General features: G+C 37.7%; 3 protein-coding genes and 1 long non-coding RNA gene across 4 annotated transcripts; all 4 read left to right on the top strand.

Moving 5' to 3' along the window:
• The first annotated feature begins 2,786 nt into the window (after positions 1-2,786).
• On the top strand, positions 2,787-5,714 carry LOC132103757 (transmembrane protein 222-like). Its single transcript, XM_059508854.1, has 6 exons — positions 2,787-2,946; positions 3,074-3,158; positions 3,235-3,266; positions 3,360-3,456; positions 4,710-4,840; positions 5,236-5,714. The coding sequence occupies exons 1-6, from the start codon at positions 2,828-2,830 to the stop codon at positions 5,321-5,323; spliced, it is 552 nt and encodes a 183-aa protein (XP_059364837.1). The 5' UTR covers positions 2,787-2,827; the 3' UTR covers positions 5,324-5,714.
• A 1,153-nt stretch (positions 5,715-6,867) lies between these two features.
• Positions 6,868-9,809, top strand: LOC132103756 (trophoblast glycoprotein-like). The gene is made up of 2 exons (XM_059508853.1): positions 6,868-7,233; positions 8,594-9,809. The coding sequence occupies exons 1-2, from the start codon at positions 6,983-6,985 to the stop codon at positions 9,525-9,527; spliced, it is 1,185 nt and encodes a 394-aa protein (XP_059364836.1). The 5' UTR covers positions 6,868-6,982; the 3' UTR covers positions 9,528-9,809.
• Positions 9,810-10,171: 362 nt separating this feature from the next.
• Positions 10,172-10,788, top strand: LOC132103755 (uncharacterized). The gene is made up of 2 exons (XR_009423459.1): positions 10,172-10,701; positions 10,749-10,788. It is a non-coding gene; the product is annotated as an uncharacterized LOC132103755 (long non-coding RNA).
• A 654-nt stretch (positions 10,789-11,442) lies between these two features.
• LOC132103472 (keratinocyte differentiation factor 1-like) lies at positions 11,443-16,797 on the top strand. The gene is made up of 4 exons (XM_059508602.1): positions 11,443-11,735; positions 13,792-14,834; positions 14,917-14,994; positions 16,162-16,797. Exons 2-4 carry the CDS (start codon positions 13,811-13,813, stop codon positions 16,212-16,214), a joined length of 1,155 nt encoding a protein of 384 aa, XP_059364585.1. The 5' UTR covers positions 11,443-11,735; positions 13,792-13,810; the 3' UTR covers positions 16,215-16,797.
• Positions 16,798-17,430: the final 633 nt, after the last annotated feature.

Here is a 17,430-nt window from a genome sequence, read left to right as displayed (position 1 = left end):
TTAATTTTAATAACTCTGCCACTGGATTATGAAAATAACTTTTCTTTTTGATTAAAAAAAAATACTAAACGCTGTTCTTCAGTATTTTGGCATGTTTTCCAGTGCAGATGTTCTTAAATCAGAATCAAGTTTTCTGAGAAACTGAACAAAATTAAGTGAATTTATATTTAGAAAGAACAAACGTCTGCAAAAGGGCTTACAGAAATCAACCTAATTCAGAGGGAAAAGTGTAAAGTTTTTATTCCCCGTTAGCAGACACTTGTTCATGTTTAAGCATAAACTCAATTTTGTTCAATTTCTCAGAAAACAAGACTTCATAAGATCATTTTGCATCTGGATTTACGAATGTTAAGATGCTTGTACTGGAAAACAAGTACAACATGTTCATTATTTGCAGCGCACGCAACATTTAATACCATGACTATAAGATTATTATAAGACCTTTTCTTGTGCGCTGAGGATTGCACTGCAGTTGTGATTCTCGCAGCTGATTGGCTGCTCTGGATTTATGCAAATATCCTTCTTTGATGAAGGTGTTACGTTGACTCTCTCTGCTCACAATTATTCAAAGTCAGATTTTTTTTTTGCCGAATAGTGTTTTTTTGTGTCCTCTAAAGGCCACCTGACCTACATAGTGTACACTAATGAGGGAAGTGTGTTCCTCTAGAAGAGATGGGCAAAGGACACGGCTGCGTTCTGAATAGCACACTACGCAGTTACAGACATTACCTTAAAGAGTGATTTTTACTTGATTTAGGCCATTAAACTTTTTTTTTTTAATGTTGGTTTAGAGCAAGGTTATTATAGTTAAATAGAACTAAAACTATAAAAAAAATGAACTTGAAATAAAATAAACTTTATTTAAATTAAAATGTCATGTACTAAAACTGACAAAAAAATTATAAATTATATATATATATAAATTAAAACTATATAGGCCTAGACATTTTTTTTTACAAAAATATTAAAATGACTGTGAAATTGGAAGATCGAAAAAAAACCAGATTCAAAATATTAATAAAAACTAAAACTATTATAACTATTATATTTATTTGTAAGATGCTTACCAGACGTCTACACACTGTAAAAAGTATTCTTACCATAAAGTGTTATTTAAAGTGGTTTAATCCATAACAGTTAGTTTTGTTAGTATAAATAAACATATTTCAGTTGATTCAATTAGTTAAATAACACTGAAACTAAAATTAAAACCATTAAAAAACATTTTTGTAACTTGAAATAAAATAAACATTAAAGGAAATAAAATATTTATATATAAAATAATTTATAAAATATTTCAGCTTGTTCAACAAGATCAATTTATTTTAATGTTATGTACTACAATAACTAAAACTGACATAAAATGTATAAACTAAAAATCGACGTGTGTGTGTGTGTGTGTTTGTGTGTGTGTGTATAACAAAAACTACTAAAAATTACAAAAACAAACAACTAAATTACTAAACCTTCAAAATGTAAATAAAATGAATAAAAGCTAAAATAAAAATGAAAGTGATTCTGCATAACATCGTTTTTATAACGTTTGCATACTATTTTACTCAAATATTAGGCAGTGCATCCTACACAGTATTATGTAGTAAGCTAGTATGCATGTAATGTAGTGTGCAGTGCAGCGAATGGCCTTTGCTTTAAAGGAATAATCCAGAACAATCCCTGATCCCTCATATATCAGACGCAGCTGTGCTCCAGTTCTTCTTCAGGTAACGAGTCATTAGTGTGTTGTCACACTGCTTCAGCACAAGACACACCTGCTCTTACACTGCTGGGGTTAATGCATGGAGCCCTGCGCTTGTTTGACAGGATAAGGTCACTGAACGCTGGACTCTTGGTAATTCAGCAAAGTTCACTAAAGGAGAAGGAACTCTGGAATACTCTTCCTGATAATGTTCGGGGTTCAGACACACTTTCTCGGTTTAAAACTAGATTAAATAATGTATCTCATAATATTGTATTGCAGTTATATCTGATCAAATGCATATTAACATTCTTTGTTTGGAAGAAACTTTCATTTTCTGTAAAAATATGATCTGTACTACGAAAAGCGTTATACAAATAAATGTGATTTTAATTTAAATTGAATTATGTAGATCGACTTGACCTTGATCATTATACAATTTGTTGTATACTTTTTTGACAGAAAGAATACTGTAATATAATATTATACGTGTGAATGTGATTTGGAATTTTGGAAATTTGGAATAACTGATGTTTTAAATCTTTTATTTGATTTTATTTTATGTTCTGCTCACCAAGGCTGCATTTATTTGATCAAAAATACAGTAAAAAAAATGTGAAATATTATTATAATCTTAAATATCCTGTTGTCTATGAGATTATCTGTTTATCTGTAATTTATTTCTGTGATGTGCTGCTGAATTTTATTTTTCAGGATTCACAGATGAACAGAAAGTACAGAAGAACAGCATTTATTTGAAATAGAAATCTGCTGTAACATTATAAATATTTTTACTGTTACTTTTAATTGATTAATTGAATGCGGACTTGATTAATTAAAGTACTAATTCATTTTCAGAACATCATATTTTCATGCTTTCCGAAGATCATGTGACACTGAAGACTGGAGTAATGATGCTGAAAATACAGAAATAAATTACACTTTAACAGAGATTCACATAGACAACAGCTGTTTTTGATTAGAATAATATTTCACTTTTTTTTTACAGCATTTTTGATCTAATAAATGCATCCTCAGTGAGCAGAAGAGACATCCTGTATGTAATCCTATGCTAGTGTTCGGCGGCGCGTGCGTAGGCGGACGCGATGACGTCATCGCGCGCAGACCGTGATGGCGGACGTAACTGAGATAGACACAACGAAACACTTCCACGGCGGTTTCGAGAAAATCGACAAAGAAATGAGCCGTTATCCGTACTGCATCGTCTGGACTCCCATCCCGGTTCTGACGTGAGTCACTTGGTTCCGTCATAAAACACCTCGGAAGTACGCGAGTATAAAGGCTGAACTGAGCTCATATGAGGATTGGATTAAGAAAACATTGGGAAACTTCAGCTGTTGTTGTTGTTGTTTGTAGGTGGCTCCTGCCCTTCATTGGTCACATGGGCATCTGCACTTCCGCCGGCGTGATCAGAGACTTCGCAGGGCCTTATTTCGTATCAGTGAGTTTATACCTGAGGATTAAAAATAGTGTTTCTACACTGATGTACTGACCTCCTTCATCTCTGTTTCCAACAGGAGGACAACATGGCGTTTGGAAAACCAACCAAGTGAGGTTAAAACTAGTGAATGTGGTTATTAATTATCACCTGAACATACGAGACTGAAATAGTGTGTGACTGATTCAACGCTTGTTGTTCCAGGTTCTGGAAGCTGGATGGGAATAAAGTGTACAGCGACGGAGCAAACGCCTGGGATCTGGCCGTAAACCAGGCGTCCGAGGAGTACAAGACCAGGATGGTGGGGCGGCTCGATTATGGCCAAAATTATAATCACGAGTATTGAGTGGGCCACAAAACTATATACGAGTGGTTTATTTAAAGATAGCAATATGTATCAAGTATATATTTTCTGTTAATAAGGTTGCGATGATATCTACATTTTCACAATTTTCAACACCACAGCAGAATACCAGGGTAACTAATTTAAGTAAAAAAACAAACAAAAGTCGAATTGAAAAAGATTCATTAATCGGTCATAAAAAATGAAAGTCTAAAGTGTTCAGCTAACAGCTGTTACAGAAACTGAATTATTGAATGTAAAATAAAACAGCATAGTCTTCCCTGTGAGAATTAAACTTCCTTTGTTTCTTATTAAAGCTACAGAAGACCCTCCGTCGAGAGCAGAGAGTGATCTTTTTTTGTTTGATTAATATGAAGCACACATATGAAGTTATTACATAACTGATGAGGGCTTATGTGAGTAATAATCACCAAGTGCCGCATTTTGACAGTTTGACCGCATGTTTGCTTGTATTTGACATTTAGACGCAGCTTAAGCTAAATAAAATCCCACAGCGATAGTTCTCTTTCACATTTTTTAAAACATGAATAATCAACTTTAATAAATCAAGCACGTTGCACTGATGTATCGGCCGATAATCGGTTATCTGCCGATAAAAGCAGTCTATTTATTCGATGATATCCTGTCAATCAAAAGGCGGCGGAAAAAAACATGTCGGACTGCAACTCGTACTCGAGTGTGAGGAAAATCTCTGTTGAATTTAGGGCTGTCAAAATTAATGTTCTTGCAAATTCTCATCCGACATTTTTGCAAATTTACAAATCTTAGTTTATATATCGCAGTTTAGACACTTTTTTCCCCTCAGAATTCTAATTTTACACTCGCAATTCTGTTTTGTTTGTTTTTTTGACAAGATATTAAAAATAAAAAGGTAATTGCAACGTTTTATCTCAGAATTCTGATTATTGCAATTTTGAAAAAAAAAAAAAGTTACATTACAAACAATTCTGACTTTTTTCTAGCAATCCAGTTAACATCTCGCAGTTCTCACTTTTACTCAGAATTCTGACTTTTAAACATTTAAACATTCTTTTTTTTCTGCCATGGAATTAACATTTTAAAAAGCTAATTGTGACTTTTAACACAACTCTTTTGACTTTTTCTTGCAAATTACACTTTATGTGAGCAAAAAAAAAAAAATATTTTTGCACATTTGTACCTGACACGGTTCTGTTGTGTTGTGTTTGCAGCACAATCTGTGTTGTGATAACTGTCACTCTCATGTGGCCATGGCTCTGAACCTCATGCACTATGATAACAGCTCCTCCTGGAACATGGTCAACCTCTGTTTACTGTGCTTCATCCACAGCAAACACGTCAGGTGAGGTCAGGACTGAGTCAGAATGAATCTAAATCAGTTTTTTTGAATGCATGTTATCAATTCATCCATGCATTTTTTTATGCATGTTTTATGTTTAATCAAAACATCATACCTGGATCTTCTCTTAAGTGTCATATTACAGGATTTCTCCAGTTGTTTAGTGCTCTTAAACGTACACTGCATTCACACTTCTTCAGTTTGACAAATTCAAAGGAACCAAATTGAATCAAAAGATTCGTTCATGAGCTGATTATTTATTCGTATTAAAGTTACAAAAGTGGTTTCGTCAAGAGCAGTGAGAGATTTTCTCTCTGTTGTTTGATTAACACAAATGACAGACCGCAGGAATATTAGACTGCTGTCCCTTTAAGATTCGAAGCTCTGTTCCTCGACAGCTTTGTGGGGTTCCTGAAAACTTGGCTGCCTTTCCTGATGCTCTGTGGGGTCATAGTCACCATCGCCCTTGCCATCAACCTGCGATGACTGAGGCATCAAACTCTGAGAGATGCTGTTTACTGCTGAACATGAACTGAAATCAGGGGTCTCCATACATCTGGTGACACGAGACACACAGACTATCAGTGCCATGGTAAATAAGTGAATTACAGGGACTTTTTCCAGCACTGCTTTCATTGCATTTGATATATTTGTAATATAATCATATCACATATGTAGATGGGGCTAAACGATTTTCCATCATTTTTCCTAGAACTACTTGCATTGAAGTCAGTTTTCAGTAATTTTTAATGTTCCAGCAAGCGTATATTGTTTTACATTAATGAGAGACTGTAAATTTGCTTAATTTCATGTTCATTCCATAAGATTTTTATGTTTAAATTTATATGTACAAATAAAAAAAAGTGTATTCATAATGTTTGTCCTTATTTTTTTAATCTGTCTTAGATATCACAATATAATATTGTAAGGAAAGAGAGCACAAACACAAGTTTCTGTGGTTTGAAATGCTAAAACAGACCTAGCGTTCTCAGTAAAGTGGCAATAGTGAAGAGAGAAGCCTGTTTCTGCCATCACTGACTTTACGTCTTGCAGTTCTGTTTTGTTTCTGCCACATAATTAAAAATAAAAAGGTAATTGAAACCTTTTATCTCAGAATTCGGACTATTTCTTGCAATTATGGGGGAAAAAAAATATTTTAATTGTGAGCTATAAACTTTTTTAAACCATTTCGCAAATCTTAGTTTATATATCGCAGTTTAGACACTTTTTTTCCCTCAGAATTCTAATTTTACACTCGCAATTCTGTTTTGTTTGTTTTTTTGACAAGATATTAAAAATAAAAAGGTAATTGCAACGTTTTATCTCAGAATTCTGATTATTGCAATTTTGAAAAAAAAAAAGTTACATTACAAACAATTCTAACTTTTTTCTAGCAATCCAGTTAACATCTCGCAGTTCTCACTTTTACTCAGAATTCTGACTTTTAAACATTTAAACATTCTTTTTTTTTTCTGCCATGGAATTAACATTTTAAAAAGCTAATTGTGACTTTTAACACAACTCTTGACTTTTTCTTGCAAATTACACTTTATGTGAGCAAAAAAAAAAAAGTATAAATTGAGAGATACAAAGTTGCAGTTACTTTATTTTTATTATTATTTGTTAATACCTTGGTAGAAACAAGCTTCAACTTTTCTTCCTGATGTTTTAAATCTCCGTGATTGAATCAAATGTGTTTCGTTCCTTTTCAGTGGATTTATAAAGTGAGTTCTCAAGTTCACACAGGTGTAGAGAATCACATTAACTATCAACATCACCCAATAACTAACCGCAAACAAACAATACTGCAACACACTTCTTTCCATCAAATGTTTTGACTGAAGTGTTTGTACATCTTTCTTAACTGTTTGGGAATTTAATGCATGGCAAAGGTCAGATGACTAATGCGGTTAACATCTTTACAAAGCAAAAGCTGCTCTATAAATGTTGCTCATGGCCAGAGAACACACACACTGACCCCAGTCCTGAGACAGGATGGATGTGTTGTAGAGTGCATTCAGCTCCCCCCACCCTGGCTTCTGCATCTGAGATCAGGATCTCTATTCTAGATGAATGTGTTGCTGAGGATCTCTTCAGCATGTGCACTTACAGCAGACGCTTCGGACCGTGAGCGCGAGCGCTTGGATGATGTCGCTGACGCTCGTCTGCGCGATGTTGTGCGTCTCCGCGTGCGTCGCGTCGTGTCCGCTGCGCTGCGAGTGTTCTGAAGCTCAGCGCACGGTGCGTTGCGCGTCTGCCGCGCTCCTCCAGGTCCCCGACGCGATCCCGAGCGACGCGATCAGCCTGATCATCACCGGAAACGCGATTCACAGACTCGACCACAGCGCGTTCAGCGGAATGCAGAACGTCACACACCTGAACCTGAGCAACAACGGGTGAGAACAATACTGTTAATCAACAAAAACTATCTATGTGCTGTCTGTCTGTCTATAGCAATAATGAGTAAGAAAATATATTGTTAGTAAGCAATATCTATATATGACATCCACCCCTCTGTCCATGTATCTTTTTTATATAGTGCTTTATACAATACAGATTGTGTCAAAGCAGTTTTACAGTGTCAAACAGGAAAATAGTGAGTCAATAATGCAAGAGGACAATAGAAAACAGTAATCTTTTCCAGTTAAAGTCAGTTGATTGATGATTCATCATCCAGGTCAGCTCTCTTCAATAGTGTCTGTGCAATCAGTCAAGCGTTCCCAACTAAACAAGACAAAGAAACCAAAGCTCCATCCGTGACAGAAATGGAGAAAGAAACCAGGCTCAGTTGGGGGGCCGGTTCTCCTCTGGCCAGACGAAACCAGCATGATGTGGTTTAATTCTAGCAGGTGCAGAGGTCTTGTCTGGTTTCGTGGTTTTGTGCAGATGGTTGACAACGTGATGAGGTCTCAGCTGACATTCAGGGCTGTAGAGGTCGTTGCTTGGGTAACATGTAAAGTGTGAAAAGCAATGGTCCTAGTACTGAACCTTGTGGTACTCCATACTGCACTTGTGATCGATGTTTTTATTGATGGCGGTGAGATAAGTAAGATTTGAATCATGACAATGCAGTTCCACTAATGCCAACATAATATTCTAGTCTATTTAAAAGAATGTTGTGGTCAATAGTGTTGAACACAGTGCTAAGATCCAATAGCACTAATAGAGAGATACAACCACGATCAGATGATAAGAGCAGATCATTTGTAACTCTAAGGAGAGCAGTCTCAGTACTATGATACGGTCTAAATCCTGACTGGAAATCCTCTCAGAGACAATTTCTCTCCAAGAAGGAATATAATTGTGTGGATACCACCTTTTCTAGTATCTTGGACAGAAAATGGAGGTTTGAGATCGATTTGTAATGAACTAACTCTCTAGGATCAGGTTGTGTTTTTTTTTTTTTTTAAACAAGCCGAATTTAAGGTTTTAGGGTCATATCCTAAAGACATTGATGAATTAATAATTGTCAGAAAAGGATCTATGACTTCTGGAAGCACCTCTTTTAGGAACTTAGATGGAATAGGGTCTAACATACATGTTGTTGGTTTAGATGATTTAACAAGTTAACATTTCTTCCTCTCATATAGCAGATCTATCTATCTATCTATCTATCTATCTATCTATCTATCTATCTATCTATCTATCTGTCTGTATTTATACTCTTCCGACAGTAACATATATTTAGTGATGTGCTCTTGCTGATTGGTGTATTTCACTATTTAAAATCCTCAAACTTTCTTTCTGTTCTGCCAGCATTATGGAGATCGGCTCGCACGCGTTCTCCTCTCTGCTCATGCTGCGTTCTCTAATCCTGAACAACAACCCGCTGGTTCTGATCCACCCCGAGGCGTTCTCGGTACCTGGCAGTCCTCTTCAGGAGCTCAGCCTGTGCTCGTCTCTCTATAACTACACGTCTCTGATGGACCTCATCACCGCCCTGCGCTGGGGAGAGCTTACAAACCTGCTTCGCCTCGATCTGTCGGGAAACCACCTCGTCCTCTTACCCCCGGGGATGTTCGCTCCTCTTCCGAACCTGCAGCATCTGCATCTGCGCAACAACTCTCTGGTGGCCATCTACAATGGCACCTTCTCTGGCGTCGAGCAACTTCTAGAGCTGGACTTGACTGGAAACGCCTTCAGAACGATCAGCGACGAGGGTCTTCGCGAGCTGGAGCGATTCATAGGGGTGCGTCTGATGTTGGGACAGAATCCTTACGTGTGCACATGTGAAGCGAAAGAGATAGGCAACTGGCTAAACAGTTCAAAGGTCAAGGTGGGCGATGCAGACAGGCTGTATTGCAAGTTCCCTGCTGCTCTGCATGACGTGTCTTTGCGGAGTCTTAGCGGGCAGGTGTTGGGGTGTTACGGTAAAGTGCACGAAGAGATTACCGACTTGTCCCTACAAACTTCCTATGTGTTTCTTGGATTAGTGCTGGGATTCGTAGGCATGGTCTTTATCTTTGTTGTCTACCTCAACCGAAAGGGTATCAAGAAATGGATCGCAGAAATATATGAAGCCTGTCAAAATGTGCTGGAAGGGTATCATCACCGTTTAGAGATGGACTCTGACCCACGACTGGGGCCTGATTCACACGGTCACCAGGGACGGCCTCGAGTGGACCAGCGTTCGGCGCATATCTCTACTGACGCCCATATCACACAGATCCCATCCGATGTAACACTATAACTGCACAATGAACTCATTTCTATAGAAATGTTTGTAGATACAGTATTATGTCCTGATATTTCAGTTTGTAGCGAAGTGGGGTGCTAGACATTTTCTAAATGGACCAAATCAAGGTAAATTATTAGTTGATTGGCAGATACCATTAATTAGAGAGATGTCTGACTGGTAACTGATGCAATGCCAATAAATGCATGATATAAGCTAATACAATATACAATTTAATTAGAAAACATACACTAATGCAAGAAGAGTCAACACAAAAACGAATAAAGGTTGAATTTGTGAATGTGTCGTATTACAGTAGTTTAAACAGACATAGAATTAAGATTCTTTATTGGTTTCAAAGGTTCCATGAAGAACCTTTACCATTCCACAAAAGGTTCTTTAGATTATTAAATGTTCTTAAATGTAAAACAATCTGTTAACTGAAAGATTCTTTAGAGAACCAAAAATCGTTCTTCTATGGCATTGTTGTGGAAAACCCCTTTTGGAACCTTTATATTTAAAGCGTGTGGATTAAAGCCACAAAAAATCTGCATGCACATCTATAAACTGAAATTAATCTCTTTTACACAAAATTTGCTGAAAACAACTGTTAATTATAATCCGGTTTTCATGAGATCAAAATATCTGATTTATCAGTATCTTGTTGTCTTGCCAAATTTTCTAAAAGTTTCAAGGGAGCTCAAAGATGCACTGAATGACTTCTCATGTGTATCTAACCCTATTTGACTGAACTACAGTCTCCATTATATTTCATAACCTGTTCACCAGATTGAAAAGCTCCTCTCCATCACATTATTTGGTGCGGCCCACAGCATTTGCTGCTACAGATTGTGTCCTCGATATTTCGCCACGGTTGAGGAAAGAAGGGAAATGAAGGGGTGTATTGGGGGAAAATGGGACACAGTGAAGGATTTTGAGTGTAATGTTCCCTGTGAGCACATAGCGGATCTCTCTGTGTGCTTTATAGAGCTTGGAACTAATGACTGCAATTGATCAAGACCAGACAGCCCATATTAATCTGTGTCTCTGCTTTTGGCAAAGCAGTATATTACAGCATGTTTGAAAATTCTCTTTGTGTGTGTGTGCATATACAGTTATAACATTTAAATATAGTCTACTAAAGGAAATCTAAAATGCTAGTTTCTACATGAAGCAGTGTTGAGTTTATGTGTAGTGCAGGAATGACATTTGCATCCAGTATACACCATTCCACAGAGAATGCTTTTCAGAAATCTACATAAAATGTTGTATTTGGGGCTCCTACTTCCTTTTTTCCATTACATTTACATTCATTCATTTGATAAGGATTTCCCTCTAGAATAGAAATGCTTTCCAGCTGAGCAAGTTGAAACATTTATATTCAAATTTAAATTACTTTTTTTAGGATTGATATTACTTTTCACACCTGAGAATCACAATTGTAATTAATCCCCCTGATATTGTTTCTCAGGTTTCAATTATTGTAGGAATCCTGTTTTTTTTCACATTACATTTAACTCATTTTTTAAACAATGAATATGTATTTATTCTAATATGCTTCTATTCTTCACACAGCATTCATATTTATCTATTTAAAACGACTCTACTCACATTTACTTATGTGTGTGTATATATATATATATATATATATATATATATATATATATATATACATACAGATAAGAATCACTGACGTTGGATCAAGAGAACCTTTTAGAATTGTGAACCTGTTAAAATGGTTTTTGATATTGTTGCATGACCAATACTTCATATTTTGTTTGTAGTCATAAACAGGAATAACACGTTTTTCCAAAACACTGGCAATATTATATTCATGTTTTATGTGATTTATGGAAAAGGTAAACGAACAAAAGGCATTTAGGAGGTTTAAGCAACACATCCGTTTCAAGGGTGTGACGTCACTGCTTACCTGCAAGTGGGCGTTGGATTTACCTGTAGCCGCAGGTAAAATACGGCACGGCGGGGCGAAGGAACGAATCTCACCGATCAAAGCTTTAGTGTGAGCCGGATCTGAAAGCGCGTGTCGCGCGACGAAATCGAAACGTTTAACCCGTGTTCATTAAGTGAATAAAAACAAAGATCGATGAAGTGGAGGTAATAACGCATCAAAGGGAAAATACTTCACACTCGGGCTACTTCCGCGATCTTGAAGAGCTAGAAGTTGCTCTCCAAACACCTGAAGATTTCATCCGAGCCTATGCGGTAAGTGACACCTTGACAAACCATCCTCTCTGGGCACGAGTCACTAGAACGCTCTCAATCAATGGATCGAATGCGTGCTCATTTGTCCGCTTGCATTGGGTGTAAAGGGACTTTTCAAAGGATTGTAGCCATAAATAATTATGTCTGGTACAGCCATAGAGACGAGTACAGTTAGAGGCTGTTAAAACAAACTAATGAAGCATTTGATATTGTTTGGAAAGATAAACTGCATTTTGCCAATACATGCAATGCATATGTTCCATCTGCTAAATGGTCCGAATAAAGTTTATTGGGCTGGCCACAGTGCACTTTACAGGCCTGACTAAACTGTACACTGATAATGAACAGAAAATAATAACCAGTCCTTATGGATGTATTCCGAGTACTTCGTTCTCATCCACTTGATGCGCAAGAATGTCCTCAAACTATCTGTTGGTTGATGACAAATGACTATACTTATCTATATCAGACAGTCACAGTACGGATGTCATGTTGCTTTCTAAGAATTTGTGACCGGATTCATCGAAAACGTATGATTTTAGAAAAAGAACGCAATCCTTGAGTCAAACACTAACTATATGAAAGCCACAAGGGAGTGTATTTAAAACATGTAATGAACTGTGAAGATGACACATGTAATGATGAACTGCCTTTAGCTAAAATGGAGTGTTTACTATGTTGTCCTTTTGCATTGAGACACTGTTTTCCAATTTTGAGGTTGCTTTGACACAATCTGTATTCTTAAAAGTGCTATATAAATAAAGGTGACTTGTAAAAATTAATAACATGATGATTGAGTAATTCCTGCCCACCAAAGAAACCATGTTTACTAAATTGAAACATGCCACACTCTTAAAAATAAAGGTTATTTATTGGCATATCTGGTTCCACGAAGAACCTTTAACATCCATGTAATCCTTCCAAAGCACAAAAGGCTCTTTATAGTAGAAAAAGGTTCTCTGGAGAACACAAATTGGCTTTTTTATGGTATACCTGAGAAAACCCACTTTTTGAACCTTTATTTTTAGGAGTGTAACCAGAGCTACAGAAGATTCTGCTTATTTTTATTGTGTAATATTAAGATCCGTATATGGTTGTGCTGATATAACCGCTCCAAATTTTTGCATAAATAACCATGCTATCTAGATACAGATCAGCTCACTGTTGACATGTTTGACATGCCTTTGGAGCATAACACATGTAGACACCGAATGAAGGTGTCCACTATATACTATTTTGACCCAGTCAAGCAAATATGGTCAGTGGTAAATTGGTGCAGTGTTGATGATTAATGTGTGAAGTGTGGTGTCCCATACTCTGAATTAGTGCTTCAATCCAAGTGCACAAGACTCGAACCCACAACCTTTGGGTTACCACTCTCTAACCATTATAGGCCACGACTGTTTAACAGTCCATTTCATTATTTGATTTCACCATAATCATTGCACAGTTATGTTTTTTTTGTCGTTGATTATATCTCCAGGATTGAGGAAGTCATTGTGCAATAGCTCAGAAATCTGAGGCCTGTTTAACTCTTTGACTTTTATGTATATTCACTAAACATTAGTCATTTTTCTTAGCAGTCATTGTTTATAATGAACTTTTTGGCATTTTTTAAAAATGTATAACAAGGCCTGTTTCACACATCATCAGAGTTATCGAAACACTTTTACTTTCTTAATACATATGTCATAAATGATAAAATGATTAGGAGAATTGCCAGATTTACTGAAGTATTAAGTGCTGTTTGTCTGTCACTGAGCATTTAACTTGCATCAAACCTGACAGGCGTCTTTTAATTGTCATTTTATGTTACTCAATAAAAGCCTAAATTGCAAATAATGCTGTAATTTAATCATGCATTACAACGTTCTGCAAAAACAGGCTCAGCACATCTCTACAATTGTGCTGCTTTATGTGTGCAGTGTGAACTTGAATGTTAATACTAGCTCTGTTTATGTTAGATGTGTGAAATGTGACTAAGAAGCAATGCTTCAATTTGTGAACTATTTCAGTTCTTTATATCTGCATTATCATCTGTTCCATGTTCCTGCAGGTCCTGAATGTGGTGAGTTATGCCTGGCAACAGCACAGGACCGCATCACAAGACGCGTCCTCATGGATCTAGCCGTTCTAGAGCCGATGACTACAGGCAAAGCCGGACCTACTCCAGGGACAGCACCACCAGTCAGGAGACCTACAAGGAGAACTACAGCGAGCAACCTCGTAGCATAGACTCGCAGTTCCCTTGTAAAACCCATCCTCACTACGCCAATGGACGAGGCTCAGAATCCCTGGGCTTTATCCCAGGCTCCGCTGACTCTCCTCAAGGTACGCAAGCCTGCGGCTCATGCGCCTCTCTTGGCTGGAGTGGTTGCAAAGCTGTGGTGTGCTGCATTCTCACCTGTGGGCTTTATGGGTCTCGCAAACCTTGCTTGCCGCCCAACGAGAGCTCCACTGACAACCCTTTAAAAGCTGAGCCAGAACCAAAGAAGAGCAATGGATTGGCTCTGTCCAATCCCACGTGCGGCGTAAGCCTCGAAGCGAGCAAATCAAAGCCGTTGCGAAGCTCTGAAAGCTTCAGGTACGGCGACGTTTATTTTGCTGGAAAGAAAGTAGAGTACCCTGTCAACTCAGACGCGCCTCCACGACGGACCAGAACGACTGGAAAGGGCGACAACAACCAGCGTCCCAGCAGCAGCACCAGTATCTACTCAAGGGAGGATTTGGATCTAGATGACCTGGATGACGGTGGCACCGACATCGACTCGCTAATCACTAAAAAGCTTCTAGAACTTTATAAAATGCACCAGATTGAGCAGCTGGCCAAGTGCACGTCCGAAGTGTCCTTCTCCCGTAAAACCATCGAGATCAGCGATCTGATCAACAGCATTGCTCAGGACTACAACTTGGAGGAGCAAGAAGCGGAGTGTCGGCTGGTGCACGGCGTCATACGCATCAGCACCCGCAACAAGTCCTCGAAAGGTTACAAAAGCAAAGACTATAAATCGCACGAAGCAATACAGAATACTTATGTGAGGAGGGATGGAACGCTGCCGGACAGTGGGAACGAGACCATGCCCTTCACCTTTAGTGATGGTAAGTGATGGTGCATAAGAGTGTCAGTAGGGCACGATGACGTTTCTATGTCTTTTTTTACGCTATTTCTCTTTCCCTCAAGGAGAACCTGAGGTGCTAGTGTCAGAACTGACACCGTCTGATGAGCTCGCCCGAAAGATGAGAGGCCACAGCGGGAAAAGTAAGTGTCTTGCTTATTGCTTCTTATACTTTCTGGATGGCCTGATGGGAAAAGATTATTTTAGTGGCAGTCCATGGTGCCATGTTAACCCTAACCATGGTGGAATTGCACCCTGAGGATGGCGTATTCTTTTCTCAATTCTCTATTGTAACGATTCCGTTTCCAAATGTTTTCTTTACTTTTGAATTTGGAATGCCTTCCTTTGATCTACGCCCCCCCAAAGAATTAAGTCCTCTCCGTAAACTGTAGTCGCAGGGCCTAAAGCTTCTGACAGTGAACACTGAAGCTTCGCATCTCACTTTACAAACGTTCTTGAGGGGCCTTGGCTCGCCTCCAAGCAGTTTATCCACAATTCCACCATATCAGATCACATCTACTCTTCCTCACATAATGGTGGTGCTCTTATTATGTAGCCTAACTTGTCTGAAGGTCTAGCTTTTCTTGCACTGTGGAATCCTTCTATGCTAGAGACGTGTGTAAATGTAGGGTGTCGCTTTACAAATCTATACTGAAGAAAGTTTTTGCCTAAAATGTAGTTCAGTGCTGTTGATGGCTTGGCGAATATTTGCAGGCGAAAAAAGCGGGACCAAATGTGACAAAATACTATGAATGGAATACTGTAATAATAACGATGAAATAAAAATCCAACGTAAACATGTCACCCCTTAATCATTTTATAATATTGAAATTAAGTTTTATACAAAACTATCTGAGTAAATATTCTTCGGAGTAAACTGTCTTTTGTGGCTGTTGGAATGTATTTGACTACATGAGCATCAAATCAATTCTCTTAGTCTCTGGAATTGGTTGAAAGTGGACGAGCTTAAAACTTTGGGAACTGTAGCATCGTCCCACTTGTGATTGGATTGACAAAAACATATTTTAATACCAAGTGTAAACAAAGCCTTAGTTATCAATCTCCACCCGCACAGCGGTCACTGCCAAATTAAGAGTCTTGCCATTTGTCAGCACTGCGAATGGACAATTTCATCGCCAGACTATGAAAAAATACACAGGGAATGTTCTTTGACAGGTCCATTGCCTATTGAATTTCACTAATTATACATGACTGTACCTTTATTTACAATATTTGTTAAATGCAGAGTTGCAAGAGGTTTGAAGTCCATGTATAAATTGCAAAAATCTGCATGTTCTTTCCCTTCACAGATTACTACTCGAGCTCAGCCACAGACTCATCAGGGGCTCCGCTTTTGTGCTAACACTCCAGCTGTTCCCTCTCAATTATTACTGCCTATGTAGTGTTCATCTCTGTCAATGTGTTCCTCTCATATTTCAGTGAAAGCATTTATTATGCTAAGGACAGTTTGTATTTGACAGAATGCCCAAAGACCTCTGTCGTCACACAGCTTCTGTCATGAGTGTAATGTTAAACAAAGGAGTCTGTTGCAAAAAAAACAATGGTTTCCTACTGCCCTCGTAAGAAGCCATGTGAACAGTTACATAATGATGGATACGTTTCCTGACCAAGCCATTGGCATCAGAGGGCATCTAAGTATTGCTTCTAATTATACTTTTAGAGACAAGAGACACTGCTATCATCCTAAATGGTGATGTATCTAGTAAATATGCATGTATTCAGCAGTGATTAATAGCAACAACTTAAACTAGTTGTCACTGAACTATGTTTAAACCATTTAATGCAATTTAATGTTGTTTTGCTGTCAGCCACATCTGTATGGTGCAACGTCAGTTTTGAAATACATTGTATATATTTTTTATTTTATTTTTTGCAATTTTTTTTGTATTGAAATAAAAAGGGAGTTTCCTCTCATTTTCTATTTTTGATTACTGTATTAATTTAAACTGTATGCACCATTTTGTCATCATATACTGGCTGTTTTGGTTCAGAAAACGATTGTAGTACTGTATCGCATAGAACATATTTACACTCAGAAGATTTCTCTTTACCGCGTAGCATTTTTCTCAGAAAATTGCATTGGTGTCCGCCTCCTCCCTCTGCTTCCCTCAGGTCACTGTGCTATAAACTTGTTTGGCTGGTTTGACAATAGAAAGGAAATAAAATCCTAGTGTTTGTTGGAGCTGTACATTGCGGAGGAGGGGCAAACTACAGAAAAAATTCCCCTCGCAACTGTTCTTTTTTTTACCCTACTGTAAAACTAGCTGCTCCATTTTACTAGGCAAGATAATTTTGTCATATCCAACATAATAGTTTTTAAGGATTAATTGGAAATTACCAATCATTAAATGTTTTTGTTTTTTTAACATGGGCGTCCTAGCATTTTGTTGTCTCAGAGAATCATTTCATTTTATTTAAATAAATTGATACCATAGTAAAAGTCCTATCACTGCAATGTAGTAGTGAACTACCGTTTCAAATGGTTATTGTTTTAGTGAAGTGACATTCAGCCAAGTATGGTGACCCATACTCAGAATTTGTGCTCTGCATTTAACCCA

Source organism: Carassius carassius, chromosome 24 (assembly GCF_963082965.1).
Source record: "Carassius carassius chromosome 24, fCarCar2.1, whole genome shotgun sequence".
Classification (NCBI taxonomy): domain Eukaryota; kingdom Metazoa; phylum Chordata; class Actinopteri; order Cypriniformes; family Cyprinidae; genus Carassius; species Carassius carassius.
The sequence above is the reverse complement of the archived record's forward strand: the minus strand, read 5'-3'. Positions and strand labels throughout refer to the sequence as shown.

Excerpts from the sequence above, each read along its gene's own strand:
- LOC132103757 (XM_059508854.1), top strand. The coding sequence starts at position 2,828 with ATGGCGGACGTAACTGAGATAGACACAACGAAACACTTCCACGGCGGT. Across the intron at positions 3,159-3,234 it reads CAGGGCCTTATTTCGTATCA|GAGGACAACATGGCGTTTGG; the intron begins GTGAGTTTATAC and ends TGTTTCCAACAG. Across the intron at positions 3,457-4,709 it reads AGGAGTACAAGACCAGGATG|CACAATCTGTGTTGTGATAA; the intron begins GTGGGGCGGCTC and ends TTGTGTTTGCAG.
- LOC132103756 (XM_059508853.1), top strand. The coding sequence starts at position 6,983 with ATGATGTCGCTGACGCTCGTCTGCGCGATGTTGTGCGTCTCCGCGTGC. Across the intron at positions 7,234-8,593 it reads CTGAACCTGAGCAACAACGG|CATTATGGAGATCGGCTCGC; the intron begins GTGAGAACAATA and ends CTGTTCTGCCAG.
- LOC132103472 (XM_059508602.1), top strand. The coding sequence starts at position 13,811 with ATGCCTGGCAACAGCACAGGACCGCATCACAAGACGCGTCCTCATGGA. Across the intron at positions 14,835-14,916 it reads GCCCTTCACCTTTAGTGATG|GAGAACCTGAGGTGCTAGTG; the intron begins GTAAGTGATGGT and ends CTTTCCCTCAAG. Across the intron at positions 14,995-16,161 it reads GAGAGGCCACAGCGGGAAAA|ATTACTACTCGAGCTCAGCC; the intron begins GTAAGTGTCTTG and ends TTCCCTTCACAG.